The sequence below is a fragment of the Astyanax mexicanus genome, chromosome 9 (genome assembly GCF_023375975.1).
Source record: "Astyanax mexicanus isolate ESR-SI-001 chromosome 9, AstMex3_surface, whole genome shotgun sequence".
NCBI lineage: Eukaryota > Metazoa > Chordata > Actinopteri > Characiformes > Acestrorhamphidae > Astyanax > Astyanax mexicanus.
In genome coordinates this window covers 29,304,120-29,321,800 of record NC_064416.1, presented here as the reverse complement: position 1 = coordinate 29,321,800, position 17,681 = coordinate 29,304,120, and the positions used below count along the sequence as shown (strand labels likewise).

Here is a 17,681-nt window from a genome sequence, read left to right as displayed (position 1 = left end):
TTTAATGTACTTTGCACCAAGATTTTGTATTCAATGTTATAAAATAAAAATATTTATATACAAAAAACAGTATAGAGCAGTGAATCTGGGATTTTTTTTGAGTAAGAGGCCACAATATATACAGAGGGACCAAGTATTATTTTAGCAGTCACACCATGATCAAACACTTTAATTTAATTAAAAAAAAATGCATTGTGAAATCTATAGAGTTAAATTTACACAAAACATTAAATCTGCCATCAAAAATAATTTTAAGAATCAAAAGGAAAGTGTATGTTGAAAATTAAAAACAGAAAATATATATATCAAATATGTTTTTTTTTAAATATACTTGGTTACTTTATTATTTTATAGTTATTTGAATGTGGCTTTTGCCAGTCTTTGCGTTGTTTAATTACCCAAATGTGTCATATCATAGTAAACTGCTGTCTCATGACTTAACAATGTTATTTTTCCCATAATTTCCCAAATTAAAAGATAAACTCACTTGAGAATCTGATTCCTTTTTTTTGTCCACCAGAGGGCGCCCCCGATTAAGTCCAAAATGAATGAGTACATATAGAGCAACTGTGCAAGTTTATTAATGTTTAATAACTTTTATACAGAATATTTGTTCAACAAAGAACAATGTTTAATGCATTTAAACACCAGTTGTTATTAAACAAGCTCTGGCTGTAACTCATCAGCTTACTGCAGCAGTAACGCTAACAACTTTCTGCCTAAAATAATTTTGCTGTAGAAAAACTGAAAAATATAGTTTTTTTTTTAGCAAAATACATTATTCTACTTTACAAAATTAAAAGAATATCTATGCAAAGTGGATTAACTATTTTAAATTCTAATTTTTAGCCGTTTAGCTCCATTCACCCCCCATTCATTTTAGACTCTCGCAGGGCCTGTCTAGCAGTTCACAGGTGAAAGGATAAAGTGGGTAGGCTCAAAGTGGGTTTTAAATACTGCCATGCTAAAAGAAATCCAGCTGGTCTAGAATAGGCATTATAATTGGAATATTATTCATAGGCATTTTCTTCATGAAGAACTACCAGTTCCACACCATGTATAGAAGAGAAAAAAAATTACGATTAATGTTTTTGCGTGACAGCTACATTATACAATGAATAATAAGTGTGTCTCACTTCACTTCAGTTTTCTGCGTTAAGAATTTTTTGTTTGCACCTATTCATCAAAACAAATTCATCAGACTAGCATCTGGTTTTGTCCAGTCCAGTAAACCCCAACCAGATGATGGACAACCTGCGGGTAAAAACAACCTGGTCCGTTTTTTTAAGTTCCAGAGCTCAGAGAAATAATATTTTGCTTTCTTACATAGAAAAAAGGACCACACTCTCATTTAAAATCAGTGGACTCATCCTTTTCTCCTCTTAATATCTTCCGTTCCTCACCCAATCAGGGAACACTCAGATATTTAGGATAACTCCAGCCTCATGAATTATTTTTGATGAATAAAGTGATAGTGGGTAAATAACCCCAACACATCAATTGCTGTAAAAATATATATATATCCTGGCTTCCTGTTATGAGATTCTGACATCCTGATTGGCTGATATATTCTTCTAAAGATGATTACATTTATCACTTTCTGAACCTTCAATAACCCTGTTAATATGAATGACTTCAAGGGTTATTTTTTTCTAACACAAAATATTCAGATACAGGTGATCCAGTTATAAGGTAACGTGTTATAAGGTAACGTAAACAATAAATGTTTTTGTCCATGAACCTCAAAAAAGAACCAGACCACTTACAGAATGCATTAATTGAGTAGACGAGAGTAACAACATCATTTATAATTATACAATTATGCATGTTCTTTTCTGTGCAGCGTGTTAAAATATATGTTTTTTTTTGTTTTTTTTTTTTGCGTTAGACCACATCTCTACTATAGACTATTTTATGTAGAAATGTTCTGTGGCGTAAAATAGCTTATATATGCCTTTAAAAGTCGTCCCTGCAATCTGTTTTAAATTTTGCAGTTTAATTATGGAAGAAAAAAATCCAAAACAAAATAATTCGCCGCTCAGGAACCGAAAGAGTTGACTCTTTTTGGTGAGGTGAGTCGATTGATATGAATCACAAAAAAGATCCATCAGTAGCCCATTTATTTATTTATTTTTCAAAGCCGTGTGCCAAAATAAACTCTCGCAGGCCACACCCAACCTGTACACAACTTCAAACTCGACCTATCACAGGACATAAACAAAACTATAGGACACGCCCCCTTTTAATCCCGTCACTCGGTACCCATCCGCTCGGGTCCTCCGTTCTTCACGACAAAACGGGATATAAATAATAAACGGGATCAGATCCCGCCCTCGGTGCGAGATGTTTAAAAACAGGTCCAATCGCGCTCCGCAGTGTTTCAGCAAAAATAGCTCTCCATGCCATAATGGGTGCCGGACCCGGGTCGGAGCCGCGCGCTCAAACGCCTGCTGATTATTCTGACCGCTCCACTTTAATGGGGTTGTTTTGTGCACGCGCGGCCAAGAACCCCGTTTTCATGAATTTAGCAGCTGCGCTTAAGCGTATACGTAACAAATGAACGAAGAGATCGTTTAATAAACGTGTAGCAGCAACAGCTTCAGGCTTGAATCCGAGCCTGGGTTATTAGGCTACGCCTTCACACAATAAAAAATGCTGTTTTAAAATGAGGGCACGAGCTCTCTGAGCACCGAGCACACATAGAGTGATAATTTTTAAACATCAGGGCGGGCTGTATCCGCGACCTCGGTCCTACAGCTGATTGGTTTATGAACAGGCGAACGCGCCGGCCCCCCGTTTCCTGCTTGTGCGCTCTGTGCTTGGGTCCTGACTGGGAGCCCGTGCAGGGCCGTTCCGGAGACCCCGCGCTGCCTGCACCTCTACCGTCTCGGGTGAGTTTGTTACAATGTAGCATTTTCTCTTTTAATCTCAAAAACATCTGCAAAGCTGCAACATCTGCATGCTGCACACCGACCCCCGAACCCGCCCGAAGCCCCCCAGTCCGCCCGGTCCTGCACGAGCCGGAGAACGGGTGGATTTAACAGCGAATTCCCAAGCACCCCCCCCCCTCCCGTTCCCCCGTTCCCCCCGGTCCCGGACTGTTCCCACATAAACTCAGCTTTAGCTCCGAGGATAAAGATACCAGGGTGCGCAGCTCGCCTCGGCCCGCCGAATCCACAGCGCCGCGGTCCGAGCTCCGTGTGGGCCTCGCGGGGCGGCCGTGTAACACACGTACACGCAGGCGGGTCCAGTTATTGTAGTCAGATTTATCTGCTGCGTCTGAACCTGGTAGCAGCGCCGAACTGCCTTTGCTGCTGCTAACAGTGCTAACAGGCTACAGCTGCTGCTGCTAGTGCTAACTGGAACCGCTGCAGAACCGCGAGCGAGGAGAAACCCCGCGCCCTGCGAACCCGCCTCTCCACCGGCAGCTCTCCCCCGGTTCCCCGGGCCGAGCGGAGCGCTCCCCGCGGGCCGCTGTTTCGGCGCTGTTTCTAGCGGAGTTGTGGTTCCGCACATAGCTAAACCCGAGCTGCGGAGCTCCGGAACCTCCGTCCATGTCCTGAACCCTCAGCAGTGGGATGCTTTTAGGTGCGTTACAGGGGGGCTGGGCTGGGCTCGGTTCGGTTCTGCTCGGTAATGGAGAGTTTATATATGTTTCTGCCCTCAGTTCCACACCGTGTTTGCAGTGCTTGGGTCAAGTTTACCCTGGACCCTAGAGAACTAACTAACTAACCTGTGGGACTGAGAGCAGAACACTGAGCTCGAGCTGATGTTGGATTTAGCACAGGGCTTTTAGGCTTTAATGGTTTAAAGGTTTAAAGGGGTTTAAAATGATTTTAAGGGTCAATAAAGTTTCTGTGCGCGTGTTTCTGGAGGTTTGTTTTGAGTGCGGGTTTGTTATGAGTGATGGTGAAAGAGCGCGCTTTCCCTCCTCCAGCTCTTCTTACCAGTGCGACCAGTCTCATACACATACTGGACTACAGGAGCTTATTTATTTATTTTAGGAGTATTTATCAGACTGAACTGATGGCCTTGTTTTGATCTCCTTCTTAAATCTGTGTTTTGATTGGCTCAGCTTGAAATAATACTTGGAATGCAATTTTGTTTACCCAAAAGTAAATACAGTGTGATTTACTCAAACGTATCAATACTTTTATCTTTAGTCATGAACATAAAGTCGGTATGAAGTTGATCTGTAAGTTCTGTAAGCTGTTCTGTGGTCTATGGTGTTTTTTATTTATATGTTAGGTGAGGAGTGAGGATAGGCACTGTTTGTGAGCTACAGGTAAATTTTCTCTATAGTTATCACTTAAACCTATAACTTTAGATATCATTTAGATTTTTATGTTTAATATTTTTTTAACAGCAACATTGTACAGTGTTATTTTAAGATATTCAGGTCTGGGTTTGATACCTCTATGCTCATGGATTAACATTTTGTAAATCTGGTTATCATTTGAAATCTGACATTTTAATGTTTGGTACTTTATTTGCGTTTGTTGATATGTGATAGCTCTTCCTATAAAACTGTAAAATAGCATGTGGTATTTTTTAACACAAATTAGTAAAAAAACGTTATTAATCCTGTTTAAAAGGGTTTTAATGTTGATATACATCATTAATAATTTTTGTAATAGTTAACTATACATTGCTTTTATATTGGAAAAGTTTGTATTGTTAAACACTAAACAACGTTTGTGATTTTTAGTTGACATGGATGATGAAGATGGCAGGTGCTTGCTAGATGTTATATGGTAAGTGTACCGTTCTTTTCACCCAACCAAATCTAGAGAATTGCATGCTAAATATTGAATTATTGGATCAACATGGTGGTATATTTTGGTCTTCTGATTTGATTTTTTTCATTTTGCAGTGACCCTCAAGCTCTCAACGACTTTCTTCATGGATCAGAAACACAAGTGAGTAGTTCCTGGTGATGCATCATATTAGAAAGTGTTGGGATGTTAGATTGATACAGTCCTATCAAAAGCCTCTCTTTGAAAACACACACGCACATAAACACTACTCTGACGTTTGTACATCACGTTAGCTAAAATTGCTCAGCTTGTCCAGCTCCTCTCCGGTGATGGTTTCTGTCTATTGAATGGTTTGTTCTGCTGATTTCCTGTCAACTAAAGCAGCACCTCCTACCTCATCCCTCATCTTTCCTCTTTTGTTAAAACACAAATACGACGTACTAATCTAATGTTTCCTGTCTTTTGACTCCTGTTTTACCTGTTTAACTGTCCCGTTGCTCACTTGCGCACAAACTGTGTGCTGTGCTTTTGTGTTCTGATGGATCTGGACACTATCTTCACTTTGCTTTTCCTTTGCCTTTCCACCTTTGGTCCTCTGCCCTTCTGCATCTTCTCCCTGACCCTTCTGTCTCCTTGTCTGTGGCGTGGCGGTTTGTCTATCCTATCTGGGGTATGTCTGTCTGTAGCTGGACACTGACGACCTTTTGGATGGCTCGAGTGACCCGTCCAGCTCTTTCTTCTCTGGTACTGGGGTGAGTATTGTCCCCCATTTTTCCCCACCCTTTCGTGTACATCCCATTACGTAGCATGCTTTCTCCGCTCCCGACCATCAGATCCGGTGCAGAAGTACTGGCAAGTGTCAGAGGTGAATCAATAAAGCTGTCAGGTCCTTTGGTGTATTGGAGGTCTACCATCCCATAGCCATCCCTACCATTCCCCTTCACCCTTCTCACCTTTTGCATGAAACAGTGTTCACTTGCAAACCATGGCTTTTCTTTCTTCTCTAGGGACACGTTCCTGAAGTCCAGCCACCGGCTCAGCTATCGACAAGCGAGCCATCTGGGCTGCCCAGAGTCAGCGTCGATTTGGACTTCCTGGAGGACGATGACATCCTCGGAGGCTCACCAGGAGGAGGCGGAGATGGTGGGAGCAATGGCGTTGACTCAAATCACGAACCATGTGACATTCTGCAACAGAGTCTGGCGGAAGCTAACATTACAGAACAGAGCCTTCAAGAGGCGGAAGCTGAGCTTGATCTTAGCTCTTTCGGGCTAACTAATTTGACACAGGTAGTCCAGCCTTTGCCTGATACCAGTAGTTTGCCTGGGGTGGGCATTGGAGGAGCTACACAGATCTTTCCCAGCCAAGGTTCCACTACCACTCCCTCCACTGCGACCACAGATATGCTTGGTTCAGTTCTGGCTCACCCGGGCCTGCAGATTCAACCACAGGTTATGAACAAGGCCATCAGTGTCCAGCCATTCATGCAGCCTGTCGGGCTCGGAAATGTAACCCTTCAACCCATTTCAAGCCTTCAGACTCTACCAAATGGAAGCCAGTCGGGACATTTGGGCATTGGACAGATTCAGGTTGTGGGCCAACCCACTGTAATGACTATCAATCCATCTGGCCAGCAGATCCTGACTAAACCCATGGGTAGTTATCAGCTGCATCAACCTGGGCCAGAGACTGCAGGTTCTGGAGCCCAAACTGGACTCGGAGGTTCTGTGCTTAGCTCTGGAGGGGGACTTTTGATTCAGGGAGGCAAGGCTACACTAGGGTCCCCATCTTTGAATGGCCCTGCTGTCTGTGTTAGCACCACAAACACCAACAGCAGCGGCACTGCAATGGCCACACCAAGTGGCATAGTGGGATTTAGTGGTGCTGCCCTAAGCACAGGGATCGGATCTCAAACTCAACCTCAGCCACAGAGCCAAATTATGCAGAATGTCATCATCCAGCGAACACCAACTCCAATACAACCCAAACCTCCGCAAGGTGGCACCATACCACCCAAACTCTTTAAACAACAGCCACAGCAACAACAACAACTTCCAACCCCACATGTATTACAGAATGATGCCAGTAAGGCTCTTGGAGTGCAGCAGGTTCCAGTGTCTGCTGCTCAGAATGTAGCCTTCCTAACTGGCAAGCCCGGTTCAAACGTTGTCTTGAGTACCCAGGCCACCACCCAGGGGGCACAGTTCCCCCAGGCTCTGTTTAAGTCGCAGGTTGCTCCGGCATCAGGCAAACCCCTTAGTGTCCATTTACTAAATCAACAGGGCAGCATAGTCATTCCCTCTCAGGCTGTCTTGCAAGGTCAGAACCATCAGTTTCTTCTCCCTCAGCTTCAGGCTGGAGGACAGATCCTGGCTCAGCATCCTGGGGGTCACATTATCACCAGTTCGGGACCAAGTGGACAGATAATCGCTGCTAATCAGATTTTAACAGCTAATCAGAACATCAATCTTAGCCAGGTTTTGGCCTCACAGGGCCATCCTGGTGCTGCCCACATTCTCTCTGGGCCCATCCAGCTCCAGCCTGGACAGATGGGCCACCCTACACTCTTCCAGATGCCTGTCTCCTTAGCCCAGACACAGAACCAAGCGCATCCAGTGACGGGACACGTTCAGACGGTTATACAGGGCATGCCTATCCAAAACTCCTTGTCAATAGAGGGACTAAGCCCGGCAGTCAGTTTGCAGCCAACCCTTCAACAGCAGGCTACTGGCATTCCCACCAACAGCAGCACTGGAGCAGCAGCAATGGCACAGTGCCAGCCTGGGGAGAGCATCACTGTGCTGGGTAGCTCAACTGAGCAGGCTGCCCAACCGCAACCCCAAACCTCCATCCTGACTGTACAGACGGCTCCATCTGTTTCGGCGCCAGCATCGGTTCCCTCCTCTTCAGCTCCATCCTCTACAGTGGTGACATCTGCGCCCTCAGTGACGACGCTGGGTTTGGGCCACCAGGCCCAGCACAGTCCAGGAAAGGTGTTGTTCACACCACCAGGCCCCAGTATGATCCTCGGTCAAGAGTCCATGCAGATGTTCCTGCAGCAGGTCAGTGTGTGTTTTTTTTCCTCTGTTTTGTATTTGTAGTGTGTAGTATTCATTAAACTAACGTAAACTGCAGATAATAAAACTAACCTGTGATCAGGACCACATTCAGTAGTCAGATATAGCAGAAACGTAGCATTCCGTGCAGCTGTACAGGTCTGCACCTGCTTTGGGTATGTATTTTTACACTGTAAAAACCCTGCTGAATGTGCTCTGCTTTGGGTTACTGTTGTAAGTGTCCCCTCCTGAACTGACCAATCTGCTCGTGTCAGGACCAGCAGCATCAAGCAGGGAAAGACCCGCCCGCCTCTGTGGGCGTACCTGCATCTGTTATCGTCAGCGGCGGCGGCAGCTCTGGTCCCGCCCCTGCAGGCCATGACAACCCGTTAGCTGAGACTCGCCCGGGGCAGAGTCCGAGCCCCTCCCTCGGCCCCGCTCACATGGCAGCATTGGTTAACAAGGTAGATGAGCTTGTGCTCTGCACTAAGCCCCACCCACTTGTTGCTGGCACGGTCACATACTGGAACACCCTCTCTCCTAGCCAAGCTATACCCTTCCCTCCACACATACACACTCCCACACACACTCTATCTTGACCTTCCTGTCTGCCAGACCTTTCTGCTCAACACCAGATCCCCTGCTCCGTCGCTGTGCCACACTCCTGCTGCTTCTGTTATTTTATAATCTTTAGTATTTGTTTCCTCTCCTCACGTCTGCGCTTATTTTGCTAATGTGGAGTGGGTATCGAGTAATTCAAAGAATGGTGCCTTATGTGCTTTTTCACAGCCTCTTTTTTTCTATGTTAAAAGATGTATTACTGTTTGGGAAATGACCTCATGTTTAACATTCAGTTTGTATGTAAGAACACCTGTAGAGGATCTCTCCGAGGTATTTTAGATTCATTTTCAAAACTGTAAAAGCTTCATAAACATGTGCACACAATTATATATTTTTTAGCATGCAGATGAGTATACTGAATGTTCTTTCAACGAATGTCTGTATTTCTTTAATAAATGCACTGAAATATCACAGAAGTCAGATATTGAAGTCTAATAATTAAAATCTGAGCCCTGAGAAATGCAACGTCCTCCCCATTTTCTTCTTTCCAAAAAAACTGACACTAAAAAACGTGATCCATATGATTTGTGATTGATTGTGCCTTCACAGATTTATAGAATAGTTTACAAATCAAACATGAGTTCATTCACCACAGTCTTTTACTTTTGTTTTTTTTTTGTTTGCTTTTGTTGGAATGTTCTTCTTAAATAACGTTTTCATGCCCAGTACCCAATCACGCTTGGTACATTAGTAGTATTAATCAGTCTGTGCTTTGATTTTGTGCACAATATGGTTTTCTGTTTTTTTTTTATTGTTAATGGTAGACAGGAACCTTAAAAATGATTGATAGCTCGTTCACTTTGTGTGAATGAATAGTCAGTTGTGGTATTTGTTTTGGAAGAACACCTTGCCTCCTTTATTAACAGCTAATTTATACATCTTTAATTATACTACTCATCCCCCCCCCCCCCCCCCCACAATGAAACCCCACGTCTTGTCCCGTAAGAGCAAGGTAAAAGTTGAGCCTTCAGTCATGACTGCTTGCTTTGGTCCTGCTGTGGATTAAAACTGTTCCTCTTTTATTTTTGTAACATGTTTAACACAAGTCCTGTGGGTTTCTCGTGGTGTTCAATCTTTGTAATCTAAAATGTGAACCTCCCCTGTCCTCCTGCCACCGCTGCAACAACCCCCCCCCCCCCCCCTTTCCTCTCAAGTGCAGATCATGTTGTTTTACATCATAATATACATTTAAACTTGTCTGTACAGTTTTAAATATTCTGTACAATAAAGATGTTTTTCTGTTTTATAGCTGATGATTTTCAAGTTTTTCTTCGAAGTTAATTCTGGCATATTTCTGCTTGCTGTTGTTGCTGCTTGTTGTTGCCTCCCCCAATCTTTGATGTTATTTTAAATCCAGAAAATGAGCTGAAAGCAGAGTGGTGAAGTAATCTCTTATACCTCTTCCTTCCTGATCTCCAGGTTCCATCCTCGGCACATCAGCAGACTCTAAAACTCCAAAGCGCCTCCCCCTCTCAGTCTGGACCCTCCAACAGCGCCACGCCAACCCTGTCAGAGAGCCCACAGCCATCTCAGGCTTCTCCTCTAACACTGGGCCAGCAGATTCAGTCTCCTCATCCTCCCCCCCAGTCCCGACCTCCCTCTCAGCCCCAGGCGCAGCCCCCCTCCCAGTCCCAGACCCCTACTAGGGCATGCACACCTTCCTCTCTACCTCCACTCTTTATAATACACAATCAGATAGGGGGCTCTCCGCAGGGGCCTCAGCTCTCGGCCCAGTCAGCTCAGGCCCAAAGTCAGCAGATCCAAGTGCAGCTGCCCCAGGTTCTGCCCCAGCCAGTCCCACAGCCTGTAGTTCTTCAACAGGAGCAGTCCCCCTCCTCCTGCTCCCCAAAGCCTCCCCAGGTGCCTGCCCAGGTGCTTTCCCAGGCCCCTCCCACTTTCCAGTTTGCACCCACTGCAATAGGCACCTCCACTGGGGCAGTGTTGAAGCAACAGGTGACTGTCCCAGGTTTGAATCCTGAACAGCAGCATCATTTACAGCTGATTAACGCCCAAATACAGACCATGTCCTCCATCGCCCAGCCCTCTCCGCAGCAGAAGCAGCTATTGGACAAGCTCCACCAGGTTAGTCTTGTTAAAGTTTTGCTCTTCTCAGGAAGAATCTTCAGTGAGTCAAATTGCTCCTAGTAAGACATGCATAGGTTTGTGTAGAGAAGATCGATCTGTCGAGGGACGTGATAAAAGACAGGAGGGTGGGGTTTGAGAGTGGTCTGTTCATTTCTCTGCTAATTTAAAACTTTAAAACAGTTACTGAGAGCGCAGAGAAAGCAGCATAAAAATCTTTAGAACTCCAGATTAAACATCAGTAAAAACTCCCACACTTTTTGCTCTGGTTTTACCTGATGTATTGAGAGGACAGCGATTCCCCCTGTGTCTGTCCTGCGATGGACACAGGTTTGTTTAGGTCCTGCTCCTACTGTTTCTGTAAAGGCTCTGGATACAATGTGACTCTGACCAGGAAGTTTTTTTGGGCATCTAAACATAATACTCACTTTATCGTCTGTGTTGTAAGTCAAGTAGCCACTTCATCTGTCATTTTTAAACCGGGCATGATGGAATCCAGTTTGTATAGTTGGACTGTTGTTGCATTTGCTCACATCTGCTTTGGTTGCCATTAGGGATCAAACAAAAATGTTAGTAGACTTTCTGATGTCACTGTTTCCTGATAGTAAAAAAACAATGTGATCTAAGTCATCAAAGTATCAATAAATCCTTCAGAATATAGCTTGGACATGATTTGAAAAATATTTAATTTGATGTGAATTTTTCTAGTGAAGGCTATAGAAAATCTTTCATCTGTTTCCAAAAACGAAGCCTGTTGTTCATAACTGAGAGCCAATAAACCTGTGGCGTGAGAACACACGTTTCATCAGTGTGTTTTTGTTATAATTCAGGTTCAACAAAACATCCTTCTTCAGGCCAAACAGCAGGCTCAAGCTCAAGCCCAAGCCCAGGCCCACGCTCAAGCTCAAGCTCAGGCTCAGGCTCAGACGCAGGGAGCAAGTCAGTTCAGCAAACTACCTGAGCAGCCTTCAGCACAAGTGATGACCTCAGCCAGCGCTGCTGCCAGCGGATCAGTCCCGTCAGTTCTGCAGCAAAAATCTGTGCTCATCAAGTCCTCAGCTACAGGTGAGCTCTCTGATTCTTGCCTTGCAGGAATGTATTGTCTGTTTCGTGAACTCTTCTCCAACAGTGGTTCTGTTTCCTCCGCAGGTTCTAATGATATACAGGTACTGGCTGGAGCGCAGGCATCTTCTGGTGTTACTGTCAACCAGGGAATAGCCCCTCCTAACATCGGTCAGACTGTTCAGGTATTTTGGTTTTTAATAAAAAAAAATTGGATTTTAGGTTTCCTGATAACTATTTTAGAGAATTATACCTGTATTATTAAAGATAATAGAAAAATAGTTAGATTTTTTTTCTTTAAATATTTTCTCCACTGCAGGCAAAACCAGGAGTAATAAGTGGAGTTGGGGGGCTTGCAGTTGGCAAACCAGGATTACAGATTCAGGTTCTGAGCAGCGGAATTTCTCAGATGCCGGCACCACAGCCTCCTGCTCCCGTTCAGACTCAGGTAAGAGATAGAGATACACACATTAGTGGGCATAACAGTTTAAATATTTCTGTACATTACATTTTTTTTTTTTGTACAATACAGCAGTGGAATACCTGAGAAGCATGTTATGCTGTTATCATTTCCATTATTAGCCCGTTAAAGAATACAACAATATTATAAAAACATGCACTAGCCATGCAGTAAACTAATATATAGTTATGTTAGCTCTTGAGAAGATGCAAAGCCCTTCTTTAATATTATCAAATTTTTTAATCTGTGTTAAAGTACTGCTTGATTTGCTTCAGGCTGTTAAAGTTATTTGGTACCAGTCCATGTACAGCTGAGAGGCTCATAATGTGCAATACAGTTTGGTGTGCTGTATTGAGACACTTCTAAACTAAAGTATTGCCATCTGTTTACAGTATAGTAAATACATTTTGTTGCTGTCATGCTTAAAGCTTGTATATCCAAATTGGCAACTTTGAAGGACAAGGAAATATATTTTTTGTGGAATTCAGAATAAAAAGAATTGAATTAAATTTTAATTAATTTTGGGCGGCATGGTGGCGCAGTGGGTAACAGCAAGACTGCCTGGGTTCGATTCCCAGCTGGAGCGACCCGGGTCTTTCTGTGTGTAGTTTGCATGTTCTCCCCGTGTCTACATGGATTTCCACCGGGACCTCCGGTTTCCTCTCACAGTCACGTTCAGGCTGACTGGATGTAGGATAAAATTGAGTGTTTTCAGTGAATGTGTCTGTCTGCCCTGCAATGGATTGGCGGCCTGTCCAGGGTGTATACTGCCTTCTGCCTGATGCTGGCTGGGATAGGCTACAGCCCCCCTCACGACCCTTAACGGATAAAGTGGCTGACGATGATGAGTGGTCTATATATAGAAGAACAGTTAGATTCTACTTAACATCAATTAACAAGTGTACAGTTTTAATTTAAGTGGTAAGTGTGCATATTTAAATTGTCACTTGTTTGTTTTTCCACAGACATCAGCTTTGAAAAGGCCTTTTAGTATGGAGACGAGTAAAGAGGCTCGGTAAGTACTCTTTTTGTTGCTAAAACCAAGGCCTGACTATGTGTGTGGGTGTGTGTGTGTGTCTGACTTCTTATTTATTTAACTCTTATGTGGGGAATGATCACCGTGTTTTTTTAGAATGCTGGAACAGCTGAGGAAGCTTCAGGGTTCTGTATTACACCCAGACTACAGCTCACCGTTCTGTTCGTTCGAGGACACTTTGCACCGGCTCCTGCCCTACCACCTGTACCAGGGCATGGCCCCTTCCACTCAGGACTACCGCAGAGGTAAAGCAAAGACCTGTTTATAGCATAGTGCTCCTACTACTGCATTTAGGGAGCTTTTGTCTTGTCATTATGCTCATCACTGTTTGTGTAACACTTCCTGTCTGTCCAGTGGATGACGAGTTCCAGAACGTCTCCTGCCAACTTCTGAAGCGTACACAAGCCATGCTGGACAAATATCGTCACCTGCTCTTTGAAGAATCAAGGGTATGAGTTTATCACAAGCGTATTAGTTCCAGTGTGATGTGTCTTACAGCTGATGTTTTACTGGGGTCTTTGTTTTTGCTTTGAACAGAGGCTGGGTCCTTCTGCTGAGATGGTGATGATTGATAGGATGTTCATCCAGGAAGAGAAGATTGCGCTAAACCAGGACAAAATACTGGCTAAAGAGAAGCCAGGTACGCAGCTTATTGTAATTGTAATTAGAGATTGTACAGAATCAAAAGTTACAAAGTGTGTTGTTAGCCAAATTGACATGGTGCTCTGTACATTGCTCACATGGCATGGAAATGGCCTTTTGGTCAGCTTGACATACCATATGTTCTAATGAAACCTTGGCAGAAGTTTGATATGATTTAAAGTCTCGTGATAAGTTTGTTTAATGAGCTTTGAGTTAGTGGTGAGGGTTGTATTCAGCACAGTTTTCCTTTCTCTACAGAAGAGTTTGTGGCCAACTCCTGTTTGCTGAACAGAAGTGCGGACAGCTCCATGAGGCCAGCAGCAGTGGAACTAAGCTCTGTCCGAACAGGCCCATCCGCTCTAGTGCCGACCCACGTACCTGCCACCCCGTCTCCAGCTCCTCCTACGGGCACTACCGCCCCCGCTGCTGCTCCTGCTGCTGCTGCCTCTGCTGATGCCCCTTCTCCTCCTTCCTTCCATCCCACCAAGCTAGTGATAAAGCAAGGAGGAGGGGGTGCGCTAGTGTCGTGGTCCACCAGTGTCTCCCCTACGCCTGTTCCAGCTGTGCGGCCCAGTGCCGAACCTGTAGCACAGAGCTCAGACCGTTCCTTCAGTCGTGCCTCGTCCTCTGTACGTTCAGCTGACGATGAAGACGATGATGTTGCGCTCCCACAGCGGACCAGCAAACCACCTATGAAGACCTATGAGGCACGACAGCGAATCGGCTTGAAGTTGAAAATAAAGCAGGAGGCAGGGTTTAGCAAAGTGGTTCACAACACTGCCTTAGACCCTGTTCATTCACAGACCCAGCATGCCCCACAACCACAAACCTCTGAGCCACCCTCCAAAACCAGACCCCCTGTAACACAAACAGCAACAGTCATTAGGACTCCACCCCCCACTTGTAACCCCACCACTTCCACAACTTTCAGTGCAGTGACCACACATGCAAGCTCCACCTCTGGTGGCATAGCTTCCTCCACAGCCCCTCCTTCCTCTGCATCTCACACATGGTCTTCGTCATCCTCTTCAACTTCTTCTGCCCAGATGAACGGCACTCTGGAGCACCACGAAGTGGGCGGAATCAAACGGAACCCTACCTCCACGACAACGTCTCAGACGACTACCTGCCGACTCCCTTTGCGCAAAACTTACCGTGAGAACATCAGTCCTCGCCACCGGCCGGGAGTCCCAGGGGGTGGTGATATTATACCCATGCCACAACCAGCACCTGCAGGACCCCTAATCTCCTCTCCCCAGCCAGAGCGGACGGTAATTGCCAGCGTGAAGTTGGAGCGGCAGGGTGGTAGTGGGCTCGCTCACCCCCACACGGACCCTGGCTCGCAAGGCTTGATGGCGGTAGAGGACGAATTCTTTCGCGGAATCAAAAACGCTTATCACCACCACCACCACCAACAGCAGCAGCAGTTCTCTGACAAAGAGGACGAGGGAGACGGGGACGGTGGGAGCCGCATGGGGAGGGTGAAGGGCTTGGTGAGTAAAAGCAGAGAGCGGGCTCTGGGGACATTTCAGATGGACCAGCATGCGCCTGGTCCTCCATCTCCAGGAGAAACATCTTGCACAAGAGACTCTTCATCACTTCCTGCAAAACGGTGTAAATCGGACTCTCCAGACATGGACAATGCCAGCTTCTCGAGCGGCAGTCCCCCACCGGACGACTCGCTCAATGAACACCTGCAGTGTGCTATTGACAGCATACTGAACCTGCAGCAGGGCCCGCCAGGCAGGGGAGCCGTGGGCAGGGTCCATGCAGCAAGCCTAACGAACCAGCACCAAACCCACCACCGCCAGGGCACATCGTCATCTTCATCGTCCACATACAGACACTCTGTCTCTTCCTCTTCATCTCCATCTTCATCCTCCATGTCCCAGCACCCACAGGTAGGGGGCAGAGGGCAGAACGGAAGTCTGGTGTCTCAGACGCACAGTAGATAACAGCCCCTGTGGTCAGTAGACTCTGAAGGACTTGGGAGGGGTGGGGGTGGAGTCTCTGTTCAGCTGTGTTTGCCTTGTTTGTCTGGGGGTGGTTTAAATGCGACTCTGAGAGTAAGTGTACTAAAGGATGAAGTGCACTCTCGCTCTTTTTTTTTTTTTTTTTGTATTTTTTTGTGTTCTCTGTTGGGAAGCTTCAGGCCAGTTCCTAATCAGTGCTTGTGGACAGGAGGTCACTTTTTTTTCTTACAAAAATGCATTATTAATGACATGGTGGGGCCAGATGAGCCAATCAGTTGTCAATATGATTTATGTACTTTAAATAATCATAATTGGTCTGATTTACAGTCCCTGGTGAATTTACATAACCATAGCGTTCTGTCTTCCGTGTCTGTTTATCTTTGGTGACGTTTTATCATATCAAATGGACTGAGGTACCTGCAGTGTAATTCTTTGATTTTCAGATTAGGTCTCTTTTGTCCACTAGAGGGAGATGATTGGTTCTCCCTCTTTAGCACAAACTTAATGAATTGATTTAGAAACTGAATAAGCCTCAGAAGGTTTGTGTAACTTTTTCCTTCATGAGCCTCACATTTGAAAAACATCCATGAAAGCAAGTTCTGTTAACCCTGTGTTTTCTGGGTCGTTAAATGTCGACACTAACAGACGGCAAGTTTACAAAACTGAAGGAAGTAAAAGCAGCTGACCTGAAATCGGGTCACCATCTGGAAGAAGTTTTACATAACACACCTGTGCAGGGAATCTTTTGTTTTTGGAGGGTGAGATCGTCTGACGGCAAATCCAGGATTCCCCTCACCGTTCTCAGAGATCTGCCTCCTGCTGAGTTTACATACATCTGTCACGTGTAGCTGTAATTACTATAGATATACTATGATTGATAGAGCTGATATAGCTCAGTCTGAAGTTAGATCACTGTTGGCAGTAAACTTGGCAGGAGAAGTTGTCTCTTGGAGCGAAGCGGTGTGTTCACCAGAGGACTGGTGGAATAGCTTTAGAAAATTGTTTTTAGTGGTTCTCAGTTCTAGACTGTAATCTAGTACCAACATATTTTCTTTAAATCAGGAACAGGAGAGCAGAAAAACACACAGACGGTGTTGTGGGATCGCTGAGCCTCGGACTTAAACGCCTGTTTAATCAGTATTTTCTGTCTGGGAGCTTTTTTGAACTGTAAGCTCTGTCACAGACATTTGAGGCTCTGAAGTCACCCTCCTAATTTATTTCTATTTATTTTTTTTGTACACATACTTATGGCTGCTTCTAAGCCCTTTTGGACAATTCAAAAGCAAACACAGCTTAAGCAATGACTTGGAAATTGAACAATAATAATGTAAAGGAAAAATAGAACTGTAAGAATTTGAAGTATAGTACTACAAATTAATTTTGTATTGTATTTATTGTGTATAATGACACTTTTTAAAAAGAACTGTACATTTAGTAAAACTGTAAATTAAACCTTGCTTCTTTTATGAAAGGATTACTTTGTGTTTTACAATTTCCAAATTGATGTGATTGAGTTATTTGTTCTGATTCTATTAGAGTCAGTGGCTTACTTCCATTTTTGACCACTAGGTGATGACATTTAGCTAAATAAAGACATGCCAACAGTCATGTAAAGTGAGCAGGAGGTGGGTAGGAGGGCGGGGCTGCAGATGAAGAAAAAGGAGTACAGTACAGTTTATCTGAGGGAGATCTTTCACACAGTAAAGTTACAGTCACCAGCTCTAAACTCCAACCAACTGAACTCCAACTGCCTAAACTTCAGCAGACTAATCTCCCTCTTGCTAAACTGACTAAACTGCAACCAGCTAAACTCTAACTGACTAAACTCAATTCAGCTTAACTTCAACTAACTAAACTCCAACAGACTAATCTCCCTCTTGCCAAACTCCAAATTACTTAACTGCAACCAGCTAAACTCCATCCATCTAAACACCCTCTGACTAAGCGTGCCATCTTTATAATCCCCAACCAACTAAACTGACTATTCACCCT

The 17,681-nt window shown here is 44.7% G+C and overlaps 1 protein-coding gene across 6 annotated transcripts; it reads left to right on the top strand.

Annotated features, from left to right (window-relative positions):
• Positions 1–2,249: 2,249 nt before the first annotated feature.
• On the top strand, positions 2,250–17,160 carry bicra (BRD4 interacting chromatin remodeling complex associated protein). Of its 6 annotated transcripts, none has more exons than XM_007235657.4 (15): positions 2,250–2,891; positions 4,709–4,754; positions 4,874–4,919; positions 5,444–5,509; positions 5,765–7,819; positions 8,089–8,277; positions 9,854–10,516; positions 11,347–11,581; positions 11,666–11,763; positions 11,898–12,026; positions 13,004–13,053; positions 13,171–13,319; positions 13,429–13,523; positions 13,612–13,714; positions 13,975–17,160. In XM_007235657.4, exons 2-15 carry the CDS (start codon positions 4,714–4,716, stop codon positions 15,669–15,671), a joined length of 5,616 nt encoding a protein of 1,871 aa, XP_007235719.3. In that variant the 5' UTR covers positions 2,250–2,891; positions 4,709–4,713; the 3' UTR covers positions 15,672–17,160. The 6 variants fall into 6 exon arrangements, with proteins under 6 accessions (XP_007235719.3, XP_049339242.1, XP_007235718.3 ...); XM_007235656.4 differs by lacking the exon at positions 2,250–2,891 and adding an exon at positions 3,082–3,588; XM_022679774.2 differs by lacking the exon at positions 2,250–2,891 and adding an exon at positions 3,616–4,285.
• Positions 17,161–17,681: the final 521 nt, after the last annotated feature.